This window comes from Canis aureus, chromosome 22, assembly GCF_053574225.1.
Source record: "Canis aureus isolate CA01 chromosome 22, VMU_Caureus_v.1.0, whole genome shotgun sequence".
NCBI lineage: Eukaryota > Metazoa > Chordata > Mammalia > Carnivora > Canidae > Canis > Canis aureus.
Window position 1 is genome coordinate 7,375,231 of NC_135632.1, and position 23,132 is coordinate 7,398,362.

Genomic DNA, 23,132 nt, shown 5'->3' on the forward strand with positions numbered 1-23,132 from the left:
GTTGTTGTTGTTGTTTTGGTTTTTTTTTTAGAGCCAAGTTTTAAAACCAGTCTGACCTGACTCTTATGTACTCTTTGGGGTAAAAAAAAAAAAAAAAAAAAAAAAAAGATACTCCATCTTACTTTAGAAATTGCTTAAAGTTACTTTGTTCTACTCAAGTTTGCGACAGTTTTAGGATAAGCAGAAATTGTTTAAGAATGATTATTACATATTGTTTAAACACAGGACCCTTTACAAGTTACTATAAATTACGTATTTTAGAATTACATGGAACTTTCTTTTTTTGTTATTATTTATAGCCTTTAACAGTTATTCTTAGTTTAACAAAGAGTATTTACTAAAAAAAATCTACAGATTTAAGGAAAAATCAGTTATAGTTTCTAATTAATTTGACCTCAGCAAAGACCACAACACATCTGTTTCTTTTGCCCCCAGGAACATTAGATGTTGTTGTGACCATAGCACTTTAAGGAAATAAATGCTAGAACCAGGAATAGAAAATATTCATTAAAAAAGACAGATACAACAAATGGGCACATATTAAAAGAGTTCAGAGTTGAATCCAATAGAATGCCAAGTGGGGATATGAAATATATAAAATACATAATAATTGTGAGGATGAAAACAGACCTATTCAACAAACTCCAAGCTAGTAGAATAAGGGATACATCAAAAAGATAAGATGATGAAAGGAAGTATGGTATGTCCCATACTCATAGTATACTCAAGTATAAATTAAAATATGGGTTTTAAAAAATGAAACTCAAACACTGACAATAGTTTATACCAAAAATAAGAAAATTTGAGAGCACATTCTTTGAGACTGAGATTAAGACTGTCAACACTGTGGATAAGACCCAGTATGATTATATTCTTTTTTTAAAAAGATTTTAGTCATGAGATAAAGAGAGAGAGCGAGTGAGTGGTGGGGAGGAGCAGAGGGAGAGGGACAAGCAGACTCTGCCAACCACACACCCGTATGCAGGGATCAATCCCAGGACCTGAGCCAAAATCAAGAGCCAAATGCTCAACTGACTAAGCCACCTAGATACTCCTAATATGATTATATTCTTAATAATTTATGAGTAGTAGTATACTGGTTGGATTCAATAACTTAAAAAAAAAATAAAGTGATTAACATTTTTAATTACAAACACTTTAGTTTCTAATTCTGCCAGTTACTCATAGTCATAAAAGTGTATCATCGGGGCACCTGGGTGGCACAGTTGGTTAAGCGTCTGCCTTCAGCTCAGGTCATGATCTCCAGGTCCTGGAATCAAGTCCCACATCAGGAGAGAGTCTGCTTCTCCCTCTTCCCCTCCCCTTGCTCCTATGCTCTGTGCTCACTCTCTCTTCTCAAATAAATAAATTAAAAAAAGCTTTTTTAAAAAAGTGAATCATCTAATTCATCACAATCTTTGTAGCATTAATTTTTAAAACACATGTGTTTAATCTGACTTTAGAATCCATCACTACTGTGTAAAAATCATTTAAAACGTACTTTTCGTACTAACGCATACATTTTTTCCCTTTAAAAAAACCTAAGATATTACATCTGCTTAAAAACAACAAAAATAACTTTAAACCAAGCAACAAATATTTAGGCATTTTCCTGGTTCTTTGAACTGAAATGTAGTAACGATGGAAAAATTAAAAAGGAGTGATTTTCTTAGTGAAATCATGAGTATTTAATATTTTTTTTGTGAAACCAATTTTGTAATCTGAATATTTAATGAAATATAGACTATACTAACCATACTTTTGAATATTTTATAAAATACTTAAGTGACATTTTTCTAAACAATAAAACTCACAAAAATAACTAGACAATTGTTACTAGTTTAATAGCAAAGATATAAGTACTAAGTCTAAGGTAAACAAGCAAAGAGAGTTATTCTCTAAGTGTTGGTGCAAAACTTAAGAAACCCTAACCAGGGATCCCTGGGTGGCGCAGTGGTTTGGCGCCTGCCTTTGGCCCAGGGCGCAATCCTGGAGACCCAGGATCGAATCCCACGTCAGGCTCCCGGTGCATGGAGCCTGCTTCTCCCTCTGCCTGTGTCTCTGCCTCTCTCTCTCTCTCTGTGTGTGACTATCATAAATAAATTAAAAAAAAAAAAAAAAAAAAGAAACCCTAACCAATAACGCAGAGCACTATTTAAAACAACATCTCAGGTTCTCCAGCATTAAACTAATTGCCCCTTTTCAAATGTTACTTTCTAATTCTAAGAAACTAGGTAAATCAAGTCATGGCACATAAGTAGAAGCTGCTAACTTTAGAGGTATTCTATGGAAGTTGCATTAGCTAACTATATCAAGACATTAAAAGATGGACTTTACTAATGACAACCAAACACATGTTATTCAAATGTCATTTATGTTTCATACTGATGATACACACATAAAATATGTTACATAAAGAAACACTAAAAAAAAAAAAAAAAAAAAAGAAACACTAACTTTTCTCCGTTGCCCCAAGCAAACAAGGTGCCATCCTTACTAAAGGTATAGACTTTGCAATTTTTCCCCGATTCCCTGAAAATGATAAGAAAAAAAGTTTAATAAGCATTAATACTTTTTAAAAAATGTGATTAAATATTTACAATCTTATTAATTTAATGATTATGAACTTACATAAATTTAAGAAGTAATTCCAAAATGCTTTAGTCTACCAAATGCCTTATCTCTTAAAATACAGTGCCAAAAGTTTACAGAGCCACTGTAAAGTAAGGTGGAAATTGATGTTACATCAACAGATCAACCTTAAGAAGAAAATAGAGGCTTTTTGAATAACTAGTTTGCGTGAAAACTCAAAAATGTAAGTGAACATGGAAGTCACTAGCTGTCAACCCTAATCTTGAGAAGGCTGAAGGATTTCAATATGGAGGCTTTGCACCAGGTCACCAGCATAACAAAACAAGTATGGATAGAATATCCTCTAGTAATCATGAAGTGCCCCCGAACTTGAGGGACAAAGATCTTTCATCAATTTCTGATGTGTAGAGACAGGAAGTATAACAACAGTAAGAGGATCTTCACATTAAATAAGTGTGGATGCAGGATGCTCTATAAAAGCAGACCTAGGAAATCAGACTTCTTACCAATATTCTATCCAAGGATCAAAACTCTAAGTACTGTATCTCTCAACTGGAGATGGCTACTCTACATACATCTCCCAGTGATAAGGAACACACAAACAGAAATGTGCATGTGGGCACATGGAGGAAGTCCGTATGTCTAGTCACACAAAACCAGAACTTCATAGCTAATAAACATTTGAATTATTAAATAATAAACACTGAGAACTGACCAGTACACTCCCTTTAAACTGGATATTATCTTTATATTAACTCACCTGAGGATATTTGTGTTTCTGTAATCATGTACTAATGATAGATCGTAGCTACTGAAACATTATTTTTTATTATAGTTTATCCTCTTCTACAAAAACAACTATGATCAAGAGGTCCTTTATCTTACACTTGTGCTACAACTTATTTAATACCCAGTCCTTGGATATGGTTTTTAAAAGCTCCCCACGTCATTCTAGTGTGCAGCCAAATTTCAGAGCCACTTACCTAAAAGCCTAAAATCAAGTTGTTTTTTTTCAACCTGCATATATGTTGAGTATCATGTAGTTCCCATTACTACCCACCAGGAGACATATAATGTCTCCTCGTTCTACTCTTAGTGATGCTGAGACTGTGGTGGACTCATTTTGGGCCTGCTCAGACTCACCTTACCTTTCCTGCTTCCGGGAATCAGCTATTCAATGAAGAGACTTGACCACCTCATTTGCTAACACCGCTGCTTGTCTCAGACTCTAGTGGTGAGGCCCACATTTTAGCATGGCTTCCATTATGGCTAACTGCTGTGGCAGGAAGAGGAGTTCTGACACTTAAGTTCAACCTGAATAGACCAAAAGAGGCTCTGGCTGCAAAAATATATTTCTTATACTTCCTCTCCACGACTGATTGTTCTGAGGCACAGTGTTTCCATACAGTCTCTCCAGACACATTTTGCGTGACTAATCATGAGTTCATATTGATATATGGACAGCTATCCTTTTATTCTGATGCTAAAAAATATTGGTTTTTAATGACGTTAATGTAATTATTTATTTGTTTTATCCTACAATGGATTTAAAATGACAATATTAATTTTCTGTTACCAATAAAACCAATGAATGTATTTCAGAATTTTGTATGTCATCATATGGTTATGCCACCAACTTAATACTTTCATTAGTTTTCGGTTTGCCTTTTGTTTCTTTTTAGAAAAAACATATCTATATCTATCTAGTTATATGCATTTTATATTTCCTTCCTTTCTTAAACCTTTTTCATTTTCCGATTTCATAAAGACTATAGGCAGCGGTTTGGCTATCACATCTGCAAGTTTTTCTTCATCTTCCAAGATAAGATTCGTTGAAATTAAAGGCTTGAACTCAAATATACTGTCTACACTTTTAAACATGCTGAAGCTATTACTTTCAAATCTAAAGATCAATCAGTTTTCTTGGTAAAGAATATGCATTCTTTCTATCTTCTGTTAATATTATATAACGTCCCAAGAAAGCAGCCTGTTCTTTCTTCTTCAGAATATAACAAAAAAATAATTTAGGATGTATTGTATAGTTAGTTCTCTATAACATCAGTCAACAATAAAAACCATACCTTGGAAACAAAGTGCTTTCCGTAAAATGTGGCGGTCCATTTACCATATACAGTCCTTCTGATCCTCGGACTAAAGAAACAAAATGAAAGAACCACCATTAGCTTGTTAATACTCAGTAATCACAAACATTTTAAAAAACAAAAAGCTTTCAGGGGCGCCTGGGTGGCTCAGTTGGTTAAGCATTTGCCTTTGGCTCAGCTCATGATCCTGGAGTCCTGAGATGGATCCCTGCATTGGCTCAGCGGAGAGCCTGCTTCTTTCTCACTCTCTCAAATAAATAAATAAATAAACAAAATATTTAAAACAAAAAGCTTTCTGTCAGAATATCAATGAAATTATTAAACATTTCATAGAACAGAATATTAGCATTAAAAGGGTACATTTTTCAAAAAATAAGCAAATACTAAAGTATACACTTTTCTTGACCCTATCACATGAAATCATGCAACTGCTGGAAAATCAATAGGTAATGCAACAGAATAAATGTTTATGTCCCCCTACAAATTCTCACATTGAAACCCTAATCCCAATGTGATGATATTTAGAACTGGGGCCTTTGTGAAGTAATTTGATCATGAGAGAAGAGACCTCATAAATGGGATTAGTGCCCTCCTAAGAAGAGCCACAGGCAGCTAGCTAGCTCTCTTTCTGCCATGTAAGGATACAACAAAAAGTTGGCAGTCTGCAATGGAAGAGAGGAAATACTAGAACACAGGGTGGCTGTGTGCTTCATACAAGATAAATAAATAAATAAATAAATAAATAAATAAATTAATTAATTAATTAAAAAATACAGAATATATTCAAGTTCCTAAAAAATGTAAGGCATTAAGATATTTACAATTTCTCAAACTAAGAGAACAAATGGGATGAGACACATTCATTTACTAAGTTTCCAATGACAGTAATATCCTAAAAAATTAAGTGGGAACAAAGTTCAAGATTAGGGAAAAACATGTACAGAATTATGTATTTTTAAATGGCTAAATTAGAAACTTGTACAGCTCAATCAAACTGATTCGTTCATTCAAAAAATGCTGAGTAAAAAGTAAAAACTACCTCCCAGGCCCCATGTTGAGTACTAGAGATACAATAAGAGGAAAATCAGCCTTGTCCCTCACCTCATTAATTACATAATTAGTCAAATACATGGAATCCTGTAAGTGTGCTTAGTGGTACAAAGTAACGATCTATGGGGCTAATCCAATGAATAGGGAGTTTTGATCTAAAAATGGAAGGTTAGGGGAAGTGTTCTTGAGTACAGGATTTGTGTGCTAAGATCTGGAGGATGAACAACACTTCTCAGTTTTTTGGCTACGATCAAGTGTAGCATCAAAATTCTCTTACTACACAGGCAAAACAGTGCTATTTCTTATTTCTCATCACCAAATCGTTTGCTGTGGTATCATGTATCACACATTAGGATTTAGAAGAAAATATAGCATTCTTTCCTTAATACTAGAATAACAGTTTTAACAAACATTTATTTGAAGGATTAATAAAAAGTGAATTTACCAAACTAGGGAGTTAACATATTAGACTTTATTACATAAAATTACATAAAATTGTGTCAGCCTGGTGAGGCACCTCTCACAAGCTGCTCTGGTAATTTAACATATTAGGGCTCTCTTACAGAATTTACATACAGACCTAGGAAATAAAACAGCGTATCATCAGTGAAGCTCCAGTGAAGCTGTGGCATAATTAGAAAATGTGCCCTATGATGATGCAATCAAATCATGTTCTATGGCCTTAACTGATGGCCCTGAGAACATATGCCTGAAGTGACTGGAAAAAAAGAAAACGCAAAAGTGTCAGCTTCTTGCATTCTCATGAACTTGTAACTAGTGACCTTGGTCCTCTCTATTTGTTGATTTTGCTGTTATCATCAACGACAATGTTTACCTGGGGTAAAATTCAAAGCTTTTGTACATTATACAGTTAACCCTTGAACAACGCAGGGTTAGGGGTGGGTGCTGAATCCTGTGCAAATGAAAACTTGTGAATTACCTGACTCCCCCAAATACTTACTACTGCTAGCCCACAGTCTTACTGATAACATAAATGGTCAATTAACATGTACTTTGTATATGTATTATACACTGTAGTCTTGCAACAAAGTAAATAAGCTATAGAAAACCAAGTGTTACTAAGAAAATCATAAGGAAAACATGGTATTGTATTTATTTTTAAAAAATGCGTAAGTGGACCTGCACAGTTCAAACCAATGTTGTTCAAGGGTCATTTGACCTAAAGGGACAGCTATACCGCAGAACGCATGAAGGTAGCCTTCTGACCACAGCCGTGGGAACTTTCAGAGTATTCAGGACAACCAGTACAAGGTTTTCCTTTTCTAAAATTTCTACGTCATACCTACATACAAAACTAAGACAGGTAGAAAACTTCAAAGGATCTACTGTAAACCAAATGTTTACCACCCACCTCCTCCGTATGTTGAAACTTAATCTCTACTGTGATGGTATTTGGAAGTTGGCCTTTGGGGAGTAATTAGATCAGGACAGCAGAGCCCTCATAAATGGGATTACAGCGCCCTTATGAAAGAGATTCCAGGAAGCTCCCTTGCCCCTCTGCCCTATGACGACCCAGCAGACAATGGCTGTCTTTGAATCAGGAGTAGGCTCCTACCAGACACCAAAACTGCTAGTATCTTGACCTTGAACTTCCCAGACTCCAGAAGTATGGGAAATAAATGTTGTTTAAGCCACCCACTCTATGATATTTTTGTTACTGGAGCCTGAATGGACTAAGAACAGGAGTGAGGAACAAAAACTACTTAACTCACACTTTTTCATACAGATTATTAACTCAAAATTTTGAAACACAACACTTGACAGAAAAAAATCAGTGTGAAAAGTGTCACTCTTTCCTGCTCAAGTAGCATCAGTCTCATGTGGTTTTTACTTCCTGGTTTTAGTAGGTTTCTGGAGAAACAAAATCTTGAGTCAAACTGATCAACTGCTTTTCAACATGCACATGTTCACATTCTAAATAAAGACTAGTTTTAACACAAAAATCCAAAAGTTATATTTTCTGATTCCATTTATATAACACTCCTGAAATGACAAAATTATCAAAGACAGATCACTGACTGTCCATGGTTTTGGTTGGAAGGAGGGTCTCACAATATAAGTGTAGCATCTTCTTTCTTTCTAAGATCTTATTTATTCAAGAGCAAAGAGAGGAGGGGAAGGGGCAGAGGGAGAAGCAGACTCCCCGCTGAGTGGGGAGCTTGATGTGGGGCTCGATTCTGGGACCCTAGAAGGCAGATGCTTAACCAGCTGAACTACCCAGGCGCCTCCTCCTTCTTTTGAGAGAGAGAGAGAGAGAGAGAGAGAGAGAACATGTATGCACCAGCAGAGGTGGGGTGGAAGATGCAGAGAGAGAATCTTAAGCAGCTCCACACCCAGGGCAGAGCCTGACATTGCACTTGATACCATACTTAACTAGAGGAGCCACCCAGACACCCCAGGACGGCATCTTTTTGATGATGGAGCAGTTCAATATTCTGATAGTGGTGGTTATATGAATCACATATGTGATAAAATTTCTTAGTACCATATATACACACAAATTGGTGAAATCTTGGGCAGCCTGGGTGGCTCAGTGGTTTGGCGCTGCCTTCAGCCCAAGGCGTGATCCTGGAGACCCAGGATCCAGTCCCACATAGTGTTCCCTGCATGGAGCTTGCTTCTCCCTCTGCCTGTGTCTCTGCCTCTCTCTCTGTCTCTCTCATGAATAAATAAATAAAATCTTAAACAAAAATTTGTGAAATCCAAATAAGGAATATAGTTTAGTAAATACTACTGTACAAGCACCAAAGAGAAGGCTAGGTGAAGGCACTTGGTAAGACTTTTGTAAATCTTAACTCATATAAAAATATAAGGCTTTTAAAAAAGACCATCGTTTTTTATAATGCTTTGTTTATAATACGGCAAAAATTAAACCAAAGTTTGAAAAAAAGTTTTTCAGCATTTCTCAAGAATGGATTTGCTTGGGAATACCAAACAAAAATGTTACATCAAAATAAAAAAAATGATTAGACCAAGATTTTTGTACTAAGGTAAAAACAAATCCTGAGATGAAAGTACTAATCAGAGCTACTTTAAAACCAGTGATACTGTTGGTGATATTCTTTATAACAGATATGTCTATTTTAAGGGGACTAATTATCAATTGAATTCATCATAAAAATCATATTGAATCACTACATCTTGTTCATACATATAAACCACTACTTACAACAAATACTTTATTTCACACCTCCTTACACAGAAGCATGACTATGAAAAAGTGCTGTAAGACATTTTGGAAACACCAAGATACTTTACTGGATATAATCAGTTTGAGTAACTTATACAAGAATAAATAGATATACAAAGTTTATTAGAAGACACACAAAATCGGATTCATAACAGAACATAAACTGTATTACAAGTTAACAAAGCAAAAATAAATAGGGATCCAAAAGTTCTTTTCAATAACAAAAACAATTTTTCCACATGTGGCTTTCTAATGAGGAATTCATTTTAATTAGAAGTGACCAAATCTGAGAAACATTGAAAAGAATACAGAGATAGTTTAATACAGTGTACTGAGAGTTAATGTGATCCCTTGTTTTTAATGATTTTCCCCTTTAATCAAAGGCCATCTGGAAACATGTTTTATTAGGGAGAGAAACCCAAAACGCGAACAGTTCTTATCAATAAAGTGATAAATACCAGAGTTTCACACAGAAAAACTGTTTAAAAACAATCATATTAAATATTGCACTTAAATAATCTTTTTAAATATTAGCAGCCTTTCTGGTTACTGTATACCATTTATTGCTCTAGGCCTGAGTTAATGAGAAAACTATTAGGCTCCAATAAACAAGGGTCCTATGCCTGGGACATAAGGATCACTATAATGGAAAACCTTTTCCAACCCTTACATCCACTGCAATACCTATCAATGTAGGACAATGACTCTATTTTGAATAAATTATCTCAGTGTCCTCAACCAGGCAAGCTGATCAGATATATGGGTTTCATATAAAGCCATCAGAATCTGGAAGATTCTAATTTTCAGGGGAAACTATCCTAAGGTGAGAACAGAATTTGGTTCTGGTGATTCAAATAAAAGTTGATTCAAAAATGAGAAAGATCTAGCCAAGCCAAGCCAAAGACAGCCAGCATGCACTGAGACTGGCAAAAAATGTGCTTCCCTTTAGGTGGCCGAGCTGGTTGAGTTCCAGGTAAACCTGGAGAATGTCAGCCTGAGAATGAATTTTGTTTTAAAAATTGATTGTTTTGAGAGAGAGAGAGAGAGAGAACGAACATATACAAGCAGGAGGAAGGGCAGAGGGAGAGGGAAAGAATGCCAAGCAGACCTCCCACAAAGCGTGGAGCCCCAAATGCCAAGAGCTAGAGCTGGATCTCATAACTTGGGAGACCATGACCTGAGCTGAAGTTGAGAATCAGATGCTCAATGGAATTAGCCACCCAGGTATGCTCTCTCTGGCCTTGTCATTTCCAATAAAAATTGTGATAACAGAATTTACTGGACAATGTCCAAATTATTCCAAACTCCAAAAATCCCACAAGTCTAAGTTTAAAAAACGATTCTGAAAGTAAAAGAATCTATTATTTTAAAATTTTTTTTTATTGGAGTTCAATTTGCCAACATACAGCATAACACCCAGTGCTCATCCCACCAAGTGCCCCCTCAGTGCCCATCACCCAGTCACCCCAACCCCCCCCCGGCCACCTCCCCTTCCACTACCCCTTGTTCATTTCCCAGAGTTAGGGTTCTCTCATGTTTTGTCACCCTCACTGATATTTTCACTCATTTTCTCTCCTTTCCCTTTATTCCCTTTCACTAATTTTTATATTCCCCACATGAATGAGATCATATAAAAGAATCTATTATTCACTGAAATATCTATACTAACAGTGTTTAAAGAATTAATCAGTGTGTTCAAGTAAAAGAAAAATGGACCATGGAGTTGCATGGCTGAGTATAATCCTGATTCTGCCAATTTACAATGTATCTCTGGGCCTCTATGAATATGAGAATCTAAGGGATAGACTGACTAGCTAACCTTCAAGTTCTTACAAAGTGTCTGATTTTAAGCATCGTTAAGAAAAGTGTCATTCTTTGTAAATCTGACTATAAACGAAGTGGTCATCCTTTATGAATTTGCTCTTCCATCAAACACTGAGGATGTCTGTTGTTTACCATGCACTGTACTTGGTACTGAGAAGACAGGGATGAGTAACACTCTGCCCCCACCAAGGAGTTCACAGTCTAGCAAGGCAGAAAAGCCTCTAAGCAACCAGGTAATTAACCGAAGCGAAAAGTGAAAAAAAAAAAAAAATTAAGTATGTATGTACACATATATATATGTACAAAAACAGCCTGGGATTAACAGATCATATGAGGAAAGTGGAGAAAGGCTTCAAAAAGCAATTATTTTTGAAATGAATTTTATTCACTTACTTTTATTATCTATTTATTTATTTGAAAGTGAGTAAGAGAGCCCACAAGCAGGAGCAGAGGGAGAGGGAGAAGCAGACTCCCCGCTGAGCATGGTGCACGATGAGGGGGGCTCCACCCCAGGACTCCCAGGATTGTGACTTGAGCTGAAGGCAGACACTTAACCAACTGAGCCACCCAGGGGCCCCTGAAATGAATTTTAAAAGATGAAAAGAAGTAGGCCAAATCAAGAGGAACAGCATAGTCCTAGACTGAAGACGTAGATTTTTTGAGGGTTTTATAAGCAGTAGGATATTGATGGAGTACGAAATGGGGGGGGGGGGGGGAGGAAATGCAAAGAGCTTTTCAAGGATTATGAAGGGTTCCACACGCTATGCTAGACAGGATGGAATTCACCCTGTAAGCATGGAGAAGACCCTGTAAGGATTTTTAAAGGAGAGGAAAATCTATCAGATATTTTTTTTAATGTACTATTTTTTTTTATTAGACTTCAATAAGCATTTAGAATTCCAAAACTGTGAATAGCATACTAGTGATCTTTATGAAGGGGGGGGGGGGGCGGGGGATTTCACTTAAGCATGTAATTAAGCCTTTTAACAACATCGCCCGACATGTCATCTAACAAGTTATAGTCAGTATTTGATAGATATTTGATGAAGGAATTGCGGATAGTCAAGACTGATAGGAGCGGATGTGGTGCTTAACAACAAAAGTCTTAAAACGGGGATCCCTGGGTGGCGCAGCGGTTTGGCCCAGGGCGCGATCCTGGAGCCCCAGGATCGAATCCCACGTCGGGCTCCCGGTGCATGGAGCCTGCTTCTCCCTCTGCCTGTGTCTCTGCCTCTCTCTCTCTCTGTGTGACTATCATAAATAAATAAAAAAAAAAAAAAAAGTCTTAAAACGGAGGATGCCAAAAAGTGCCACAGCTTTTTAGGATTCAAGTCTCAGGGGGACATAACCCCCATCTTCAAAAGGAGACAACCTTCCGGGAACCTGGGTGGCTCAGTGGTTGAGCTTCTGCCTTTGGCTCCTGTAGTGACCGGAGGCAGGGGGGGGGAGGGGGGCTGGGTTCGAGTCCTGCATCAGGTCTCGATGCAGGTCTCGGCCCAGGGCGTGACCCCGGAGTCCCGGGATCGAGTCCCGCGTCGGGCTCCCTGCGTGGAGCCTGCTTCTCCCTCTGCCTCCATGTCCCTGCCTCCCTCTCAGTGCATCTCTCACGAATAAATACATAAAATCCTAAAAAAAAAAAAAAGTAGACCTTTCTGTTTATAACTTTTTCCCTTCTATGTAAGCTATCCATGCCTTTTAAAAAGCCTCTACCCTTTTCTCTCCCGACCTCCCCCTTCTTTACTTGATACTCATACGAGAATCCCAGCCCTACCCTAGTCCAGTGTCCCCGGACTCAGTCCAAAACTCAAGTTTAATCATCTTTTCCAGAATTATAAACTCTGCCTCCGCCTTCAAAGTGTCAGGAATATTCTCATGTTCAAATTCGAAAATGCTCATGACCATGTCAACCTCAGACGCTTCTTTCTCTTTCTTTCTATTTATTTGTTTGTTTGATTTTCTTTACTTATTCATGAAAGACACAGATTTATTTATTTATTTATTTATTTATTTATTTATTTATTTATTTATTTATTTAAAGATTTTCTTTACTTATTCATGAGAGACTCAGAGAGAGAGGCAGAGACCCAGGCAGAGGGAGAAGCAGGCTCCATGCAGGGAGCCCGATATGGGACTCGATCCCCGGGACCCCGGGTCACGCCCTGGGCCGAAGGCGGGCGCTCAGCCCCTGGGCGCCCCCCGGGATCCCCTGCTAGGCCGTTCCTATCACGGCCACTGCCACAAGCCCAGACCACACTTCCGTCCCTTTGAACCCACACTCCCGCCGCTCTGCTCTGTCTATTCGGTCCTGCAAGTCTCACTACAGCGAGGAGCACAGAATTCGGCATCACTCAGGTGTATTTAGTGCGTGTCGCTCGCTCCGGCGCTTAGTCGTTTGCTGATGTGTCTTCCTTATGAGAGACCACGACGTCTCCCTGTCACCTGGGTCCGTCACCAGGTAAGGGTCCGTGTGAAACCAGCGCGGCGGCCCCGGGGCAACAAGGCCGACTAGCACCTTCTGATCTTGTCCCCCTCCCTCAATTCCAGGGGAGCTTGACGCGACAGAGAGGAAGGACGCGGAGGCGAAGGGGAGGGGGCGGGGGATGCTGGAGGCCGGAGGCGGGGGGCCTCACTTCCGATTGCCACGCTGCACCAAGAAACCCAAAAGGCCCTCCTAAGCGCTTCCACAGCCCGCAAGGAAAGGCGGATCGGACACCGGCGCTTCTCGGGTTCTCCCCCACAGCGATCAACCCAAAAAGAAACCGCTCTGAAGAACAGTCCCTTACTCGGCCAGGACTCACCTGTCAGGAGCGGCGTGGACGGCGCCATCTTGTCCCGGAAAGAGAAACCCGTGCGCTTGGGTCAGAGTTCACGAGGGCCAAACCCGGCCCCTACACGTCTCCCCGGGCGTGGAAACCGCGCGGAGCTGCTTCCGGTATCACGAGGCTTCGAGGCCGATTCACTTCCGGGGGTGGAGAGAGGAAGGCCAAGGCGCCCGAAGGCGCACGCGCAGCTCCGGGGCCGCGCTTTAAAGAGCGCCGGGCGGGGGGCGGGGGGCGCGGGGCGCGGGGCGGGGCGTCCGCCTTCGGCCGCGGCAGGCGGAGCCCGCACTTCCGCGGGGCGGAGCCCGTGCAGTGCTGACGTTGGCAGCCGAACCCGAAGTAGTTCGAGGCTGCGGACAGCGCTGGCCGGTTGTTGCGTTTCCGTCGTCGCGGGCTCCACGCTCCCGGCGGCCTGCGGTCTGTGGCCCCCGCGCGCCCGCGTCTCGGCCGCCCGGTCCGGCGTCGCCAGGCCTCCCGCGCTCGGCTCGGCCCAGGCCCGGCGGTCGGAGCCAGCGCCCCGGCCTGAGAGCCTCCTCGCTCCGGCGGCCCGAGGGCAGGCGGGCAGGCGGGCGGCGGGCGGGCGAGCCCGACGGCGGCTGGGGCAGGTGGCGGCGCCGCGAACATGGTCGCCAAGCAGCGAATCCGCATGGCCAACGAGAAGCACAGCAAGAACATCACCCAGCGCGGCAACGTCGCCAAGACCTCGGTGAGGAACGGGGTCGGGCCCGGGTCGCAGGGCCGCGTGGGGGTGTCCGCAGCCCGGAGCGGGACGCCGGGGGGGGGGGCGGGGGGAGGGGCGGGAAGGTGGGTGCGGGAGCTCGGGGCTTCGGGGGAGGGGGTCGAAGCGGGGTTTTTTTTGTTGTTTTTTTTTTGCATTTGAAAAGGGAATTTCCATTTTTGCAGAGGAACGCTCCCGAAGAGAAGGCGTCCGTAGGACCCTGGTTATTGGCCCTCTTCATTTTTGTTGTTTGTGGTTCTGGTAAGTGGTTTTTGGTTTTTTTTTTGGGGGGGGGGGCGGGTAGGGCGTTTGGATGTCGGGTCTGGGATGACGTGGTGGCCCGTCAGCGGTGAAGCCTCCCAGCGGAGTTCCCAGCTCACCTGCCGGGAGCCCCGCCGCAAGTCCCTCTCTCGTCCGAACCGACTCGCTTGGTCCCACGTTTGCACCGAGGGTGGTTGGTGCTCCAGAAACTTCTCACCGCCCTGGGTCGTGCTCGCAGGAGATCCGAAAGAAGGAGGTCAGGTCCTCCGTAACTTACGATCACGTTGGGAGAAATTTAGACTCAGAAACAAAAGAAAAACCTTCACGGGATGAGAATCCGGAATGTTTTTGCAGCCTCATTATCGAAACGTTTGCAGAAACGCTTATGAACGTGGACGTTGAACTTTTCATTTAACGTGTCCGGCGATCGCATGTCTTTATTATTGTCAGAGTCGGGTACGTTTTAGAAAGTGAAGCTCTTGCAGAGAATTGATTTCCATATAAAGGAAACAGACCTGATTTGGCAACTCTTAATACGTGAGACCAGTGTTTTTTAGATTAAAGAAACGTTTGACATATGGCAGGAAACCATAAGTTATCAAGTCGGCCTGCTGTTAAAGTGATAGATTCCTGCCCCTGCAAATTACAGAGGATCTTTTTTTTTTCCTCTTCGTTTATTATCTTAATATGCAAGTCTTCGATACTGAAGTACCGGTTTCTGTCTTTTACGCGCTGACATTCTTTTTTTTTTTTTTTTTTTTTTTAATTTATTTATGATAGTCACACAGAGAGAGAGAGAGAGAGAGGCAGAGACATAGCCAGAGGGAGAAGCAGGCTCCATGCACTGGGAGCCCGACATGGGATTCAATCCCGGGTCTCCAGGATCGTGCCCTGGGCCAAAGGCAGGCGCCAAACCGCTGTACCACCCAGGGATCCCCGCGCTGACATTCTAAAGTTACTGAGGTTCCTCTTTCACCTTTCAGTTTGCCTGCCTCCTAAACTGACTCGTTTGAAGCTTTCTTGATAAATGGCCAAGAGCCAAGCAATTTATATAACCTGAAGCTTATCGAATTTCAGCTTTGTGAAAATGAGGAAACATGGTTATATCATAGTCCAGGCCTTAGAAGGACATTTAATATTTTGGGGATAAACCAAAATAATTCTTGTGCCGGAAAAACCTGTTTGCTTCAGTGCTTTAAGTTCTTTCTAAAATGTGCACTGCAAAATCTGTTAGACATTCAGACATAAAACTCAAGAGAGGCTGAAATTAAAAAAAATAACTTACAGACATTCGCTTGTTTTATTAGAGAGAGTAGGCTTGTTTTCATTTCTTATTTCAATGAAGTTATGTAGCATTTGCAAGTAATGCTAAAGGTGCTCTTGGATTCTTGTGAACTGCCTTAATAAGTATTTGTCAGTTGCCAGACCTATTTTATTCAAAGCATGGTTACTAAAACATGTGCTCTTTCTCTTTACAGCAATTTTCCAGATTATTCAAAGTATCAGGATGGGCATGTGAAGTGACTGACCTTAAGATGTTTCCATTCTCCTGTGAATTTTAACTTGAACTCATTCCTGATGTTTGATACCCTGGTTAAAAACAATTCAGTAAAGCATCCTGCCTCAGAATGACTTTTCATATCATCCTTCATTTGTCATTCCAAGGTTTCTTCACGAGTCATTCCAGGTTTTCTAGTCCATACCACAGTGCCTTGCAAAAGCACCACATGAATAAAGCAATAAAATTTGATTGTTAAGCTATAGTAGTGGACCCTACTTATTCAGTCAGTAAAGAGTAAATTTTTTTTGATGTGGTTATTAAAACAGTATCCAGTATAGATAATTAGAGTAAATCTATGTAGACAAGGTCTAGGTTTTGTTAACTCTAATGTGTAAATGCAATTAGCTTAATTTAAAATTTGGAGTTGGTTTTTATATGGCTAGGCACTTTATTACTATATCTTGAATTGAAAGCACACTCCCATATAGGGTCCTGTAACTGTCCTGTAATAAAGTGCTTATAAATGGAACCAACTATACAGTTAACCTAGTCTTCCCATAATCTTTAGCACCTAAATTTTTTAAAAAGCTTCTAAATGCTTAATATAAAGGGAGATGCTTATAGCTACAACACCTATTTTAACAATATTATTTCTGTTACACTACCTTCAATTTTGCATGACTAATTATACTAACCTGAAATGCCATAAGAAAACAATGTGGTTTGAGCATTTTGTAACTTAATGAGTCACTTCATTTTCACTAAAACTACCATGGTGGAGTACAGTCAGGGAAGGTTTATGTCACCATTGATTTCACCAGAATTACTTTAATATATCAAAGGGGTCTACTATGCTAGACAGCATTTTAGGGAAAAATACTACTAAAAATGGGTGTCTCATCAGGGCATACTGATGAGTCCCAACGTGCCATAAGACATCTTAGCACGTTAATAGCACTTTTAATACCAAAAAAGGCACATCAACTAAAAAGCTACTTAGTTTGGAAATAATTTTCTAGATTGAGGATTAAAATTTTGTTAGGGTACTAGATACGTCAGACGAAGGTGCCAGCTGGAATTAAATGGATTCACTGATAAGGATCAGTCTAGTCTTCCCTTTGTTGTATGATTTTGTAGGTTAAGATTGATCAAAGTTTCATTTTACTAATGGTAAGGGTGAGAAGGCAGGGTTTGGGTTTTCTGGTACTGTTGAAAATTTTAAGTTTTGACTATTTAAATACTTGGTCATAACTTGATTTTAAAAAAGCACCTGAGAGGTGTCTATGCATCAATGAATTGGAAAGAAAGCTGCTCATTTGCTTTGTTAATCGCCTCAGGATATCTCTTTTAAAATAAGCTGTTTTAAGAGGAACAGAAGGGAAATCTGCTACCTAGTCTTACACAGTGTGAACCTCAGAGAGAGCTTCTGATACCCCTAACTATAGGGGAAGAATGAGGGAGAGGAGCAGTTTAGGATGTTTAGGAACTTAACTATTCAAGAATAGGGAAGGAGTCAGCCAGCCTTGGGCCAGCAGGTTTTTTACCTGCATTGTTACCTGCCTTTCTCACCCAGGAAATCAACCCTGTACTTGTTTTCCTCTTTGAAGCAAGTGTCTTGGTTGACTAATACTATTTTATTGTAACTTTAAAAATGAAAGTTACTGTTCTAAATTTATAGCAGGTGCCTTATTTTTGCTTTGAGTCAAACCATTCCATATTAGAATTTCCCCTGGTTTACTATAGACAATTGGCTTTAAGTAATTACGGTTTTGGGCTGGTTTTTTTTTTTAATTGTACAATGTCTTCATTAATTTGACTGTTAAATTTCCATAGCTAGCAATCATTTTACATATGTAAAAGTTGCATTCCCTTTGTATTTCACGTGTAATTTCCTAATTGAGTACATTTTATATTAAGGATGGATTATGCATGTTTGGGTCAATGAAAGCAATGTCTTATTTGATTTATCCTTTAAAAAATAAAGTTCCCTGATTATTTGATGCCTTCTAAAAGGTATGATTTTACAGAATTCTTATCTGAGTGTGCTTTTTACAGTTAATAGAAAATTATTTTAAAGAATGCCTAGTATTGTACTTAAGTTAAAAAGTACCTTGAGACACAGATAAAAAGTTTATAACTGGGAGTAAGTAGCAAGAAGTACATTAAAAGCACAGTGGATTAAATACTTCTCTTCCTAGGATTTACCCTCATTATCCAAGTCCCATTCAAGGGAAAAAAAATCACAGTTCTTTCCCAGTTGAATTTTTGTCATCAGTGTTGAACACAGAATGGTAATAATGTCTATTGGGGGATTGTCTACATTATCCAATAACTCTTTGTCGTTTAACATTTCAAAGAGTTGTCCATGATTTCATTGTATCTGTTGGGTTGTATATAATGTTACTCAAAATAATTGAGTGGGCTTCCAAAATAAGGAAAGATTTTCACTGTAACAGGATGTATTGTAATGGGCTTTGACTTCTATCAAAGAAGTGTGTATCCTCAACTGCAGGGCCAGGGCTCTTCTCACTAAGGTTCCTGGGGTTTTGTTGGCACAAAGGAATGCCGTGTAGAACTGGATTGTGTTCTTGGGAGGTTCGTCAACAAAATTTTATCACTGTTGTAGCATCTGTATAATTTAGAACATCAAATTTTCCACTTAGAAATTGTTTTAAAGTTTGTCTTTGAGTACCTTTTTAGTTTTTAACTTACTGTTTTAAGTAAAAACCAGAACTTTAAGAAGCAGGAGTTGGGTTCAACAGCAAATTCAGTGTCACTTCGCAAGAGAGTCATTTCCTGTCAAAACTTCATCCTACTCCAGGTACTTGTACTGCTTTATCTTCAAGTTGAATTAGGACAAAAATGTCCTATTTTGAAGAGTACTAATGAGCAATAAAAGGCTTAGAAGACTAGCTGAAGGGGAAAAATCAACTGTCTGGACTTAGATAATACAAAGTAAATTCATGCATAGCACAGAATCATAAAAATAGAGACATGGGCAGTTTAGTCCAACTGTCTCAATTTACAGATTAAAAAATTCATTTATTTTGTGAATATTGAGTTACGTGCCAGATAGGGAGGTAGAGCTGTGACTACAGGGTCCTGGCACTCAAGTATTTTTCAGTCCAGTAGTGGGAGAAAAGATAATAAAATGAAAATTGTAATCATGATCAGTATTTTAAAAGAAAGATAAAACCAGGTAAATAGCGTATGCTCTGACAGAGCTAGTTGAGGTAGAGCAGAAATTAGAAGCAAGTTTCTGGACTCAACAATACCCTAGAGAAACCATAAGAATGATTGTAGAATGTCCACACAGAACACTTCTGTTTTCATGAGCTCTTTACTTCTGCTTTTAGAGAAACTTGTAGTTTTAAAAATATGTTTGCATGTTGCCAACTCAAAAAAAAAAAAAAAAACTTGTCCTTTTATAGATGCAATTTCTTTTGAAAATGAATTTAAGTGACAAATTTACTATTGATATTTCCTGTACAGCACAAAAATAGATCAAATCGGTAATGTTATCCACTGTAACATATTCAAGAGTACATTTTTAAAAAGTATTTTGTTATATAATCTTACTGTATTTTGTTTTAAAAATTTCCATCTGTGATGTTGAAAAATCTTATTTGATAGTCTGGTAGCCAAAAAAAAAAAAAAAAATGTAGTCATGTGCTCTCCATAGATTCTTTTTATTACGAAACTTCAGTGAATAAATCATGTGTGACTTTTTTTCAGTGTGCAAACTTCTACCTTGGGATGCAGAACAAATCTACAAATTTAAATAAAACTATGATTTCAATATCATTAAAAGCATTAGTAACAGGTTTTTCTTCTTTTCTCATCGTTATGAAGAAGTCTGAACCAGGGGAATGAAAATAATTGATTTTAGAGCCAGAGGGAACTTTTAGAAATTACCTTGGTAACCCATTTATTTTACATTTGAGGAAATGATAGAGTGAAGTTATCTCTCCCATCACCAATGAACCAGTAGCAGAACCAGGATTAGAAAACTAGTTTTATGGTGACCAAATTGGCTCTTTAATATGTCGAGTGCCAAGGAATTCTGATTCTTTAGGCCTGTCTCCTTTTAGTTTATATATTAATCTCATGAAACCCCATTAGAGTTCTCTGAAGGTATAATCGGAGTGTTTACTAAACTTCAGTGGCTTACCGCTGCCCTTGGAATGAAATAACTGTAGTGTTGAATTTTTTCAGGAGATTTCACAGCCTGGCACAGTCTACTTTTCAGCTTTGCCCCCCACTGCCTCTCTGTAGCCAGGTCAGCCCCAAAAGTCTACTTTCACTTTTCTAATACCTTGTGCTCTAGGTGTTTTTGCTCATTTTCTCTACGTTACAGTACTACTGATCCTTTAAAGTCTAGCTTAAATTTTACCTTTCCCTTGTCAGGGGAATTAGAATCCCTGTCTTTGGGATTGATCACTCTGGATGAGTTAGCATTTATTATCTTGCCATGTTTATTAGTTTTCTCCGTTTCTCGGCTAGAGTATAGGATCCTTAAGAACAAGTGCCATAACTTTTTTTTTTTTTTCATCTATTCTCACCAGCCTTGAGGCTGCTATGAAACTACACACTCAAGGGGAGCTCAACATTTTAGATGAAAGTGATAGAGCACCAGATGCCCTATCATAAAGTAAGAACATGTCTTGTAAAATAATGCATCCTTGATACGACAGTCATCCCAACTACTTTCGATCTTGGCAACCTCTGCTTAATGGCCGGGCTCGGCACCATCATCCGAGTCTAGCCTTGAAATGAACTCTCAGGATAAGCTTGATATTTGGAAATACATCAACAGTGGGATTTGTCCTTCAGGCATATTTGAGAACGGTTCATTATAAGTGTCATTGAGAAAACTATAAAAAGTGCTTTATAAAGAAAGTCAACACCTCACTACACCAGTCTGTCCAGTTATAAGTCAAACAACCACACTGTTCAGAGCAGGTGCCTGTGGGCTGTCAGCTGCCCTCTGTCCCGGGCCCCTAGATCATAGGGAAGGGACAAGGATGTCACAGTGGTGCATCTTTCTCCAAACTAGACCACAAACCCAGATGGCTCTGTTCCTCCCAAATCAGATCCAGCCCCTGAAAGGGAAAGCTTTTTCTCTTCACAAATTCCCTATGGCAAGGCCACACCACACTGATGAGCATTTACGGTATCATGTGGTTACCAAACCAGATCTACAGTAGACCAAGGAAACTCTCAGGCTCCACTGGGAACATGCCATCCATTCGGCCATGTGGAGCTCGGGAAAACCACCTAACTCCTGGCAGCCAGGAGTGCCACGGGACCAGGATGAACCACCAAGGGCCTACAGATTTGTGTTCTATTACTTGAGGCACCAACTAATGAACAACTGTAGATGCCAAGGTCCAAATGCACCTGGATAATTTCTGACAAAGACTAAATCATAAAGCTAAATAAACGCTGGCAGTATCCAAGCGTGTTTCCACCTAGCTCCACCCTCGGTGACTTGTGCACAACTTCCTGTTCATTACAGACGAGTTACACGAAGAAGGAAAGTGTAAACAGTCATGTCTGCTCGATTGAGAACAGCGTCAGAATGCTTTTCAAGGAAGGGGGACCTGGCTGGCTCAGTGGTAGAACATGGGACTGAAGCCTGGGGTTGTGGGTTCGAGTCCCATAATGGGTATAGAGATTATTTCAAAATAAAATCTTAAAAAAAAAAAAAAAAGGTTTCCAAGGCCAGATCCCTTTCTTTGCTAAACATTAAAGTCCATCTACACTGACCTGGGATGCACGGGGAGGTTGGACCCACAGAGTTTAACACCCAGCCTGTGTCAATGGTCTATTATTCAGAGTGTGGCCCACAGTAACCTGGAACCTTGTTAGGAATACGGAATCTTGGCCCTCACCCAAGGCCCCCTGAATCAGAATTTTCATTTTCACAGGACCCTTAGGTAATTCATATACAAATGAAATTTGAGAAGTGTTGAAGAGGGCTCAGAGTTCTGGTTCCATGGCGTCAAACAAATAGCTAACTTCCTTGGCCCTTGTTCTCTTTGCCTACAGAGAAGGAAACACTTGCCCTCCTGTTTCATGCAACTGTTATGAAACCTTAATGGGAAAATCATGTTGAAAATCTTAAATGCTCTCCGTAAATAGGATTCACTAACTTTGTAAACTGCAAAACCAAAACATCTCTCATAGGGTGAGGGACCTTCCTCATCAAAAACAGTAACAGTAGCCTCTGTATTTGACGTGGCAGGAAGTCACCTATTTTTTAGGGTCACTTGCCAGTCACACATCTCGAACTATAATTTTACTTTCCCGAAGAAGATCTATAGCATTTGGAAAGCTGAAGAGAAACCTTGGGGTTTCCTTGGGATACCTTGTTCTCAAAGACCGCTTGTCCACACAGTAATCCCTGCTCTAGAGCCTCTTGTGACCTCCCTTTTATTACCTCACGTTGAAATTGCCGTAGCAGTACAGCAGTACAGTACATGTCTACCTCAGACATGAAAACGGCCCTTGGTAAATATATTGGCTCATGAAATTTGTCCTTTGAAAAGACTTGAATCCCTGTTAGAAAACAGAAAAACACTTAGAGAAAACATATGGAATTTGATACCTTCACTCATTTCAAAAACAGATTTACGGAGAAGTTGCAAAGATACTACAGAAAGTCTCTTTGCACCTTCACTCAGCTTCCCCTAATGTGAACATCTTACATAACCTCGGTCTACTTGTCGAAACTAAGACTTTAACACTGGAGTGACATCATTAACTAGATTAGGACTCTATTTGGATTTCACCAGTTTTCCCACTAATGTCCTCTCTCTGTTCTAGAATTCAGTCCAGGCTACCACATGGCAATTTAGCCTTCACTCTTTTTTGTTTTGTTTTTTTTAATGAGCAAACTGTGCTTAATATAGGATATTGTGCTTTGGATTTTTAAATACTGTGGTTATAAGAAATTTCCAACATACAAAATAACATGTCTACAATGTCTACATGCCATCATCAATATGCCACAGTTATTAAAATTTTGCCACATTTGCCTTAAATCTCTTTT

At 39.6% G+C, this 23,132-nt stretch overlaps 2 protein-coding genes across 2 annotated transcripts in view; one reads left to right on the top strand and one right to left on the bottom strand.

The window, feature by feature from the left end:
* Positions 1–13,732, bottom strand: part of EIF2A (eukaryotic translation initiation factor 2A) — a 32,724-nt gene extending 18,992 nt beyond the window's left edge. Inside the window, exons 1-3 of the mRNA XM_077864709.1 lie at positions 13,578–13,732; positions 4,674–4,743; positions 2,458–2,532 (exon numbers count right to left, since the gene is read on the bottom strand). Of these exons, the coding sequence (XP_077720835.1) occupies positions 2,458–2,532; positions 4,674–4,743; positions 13,578–13,605 (173 nt within the window). The 5' untranslated portion in view covers positions 13,606–13,732. The remainder of the gene's footprint in view (positions 1–2,457; positions 2,533–4,673; positions 4,744–13,577) is intronic.
* Positions 13,733–13,948: 216 nt separating this feature from the next.
* SERP1 (stress associated endoplasmic reticulum protein 1) lies at positions 13,949–18,090 on the top strand. Its single transcript, XM_077864710.1, has 3 exons — positions 13,949–14,304; positions 14,502–14,577; positions 16,056–18,090. Exons 1-3 carry the CDS (start codon positions 14,221–14,223, stop codon positions 16,094–16,096), a joined length of 201 nt encoding a protein of 66 aa, XP_077720836.1. The 5' UTR covers positions 13,949–14,220; the 3' UTR covers positions 16,097–18,090.
* The last annotated feature ends 5,042 nt before the right edge of the window (positions 18,091–23,132 follow it).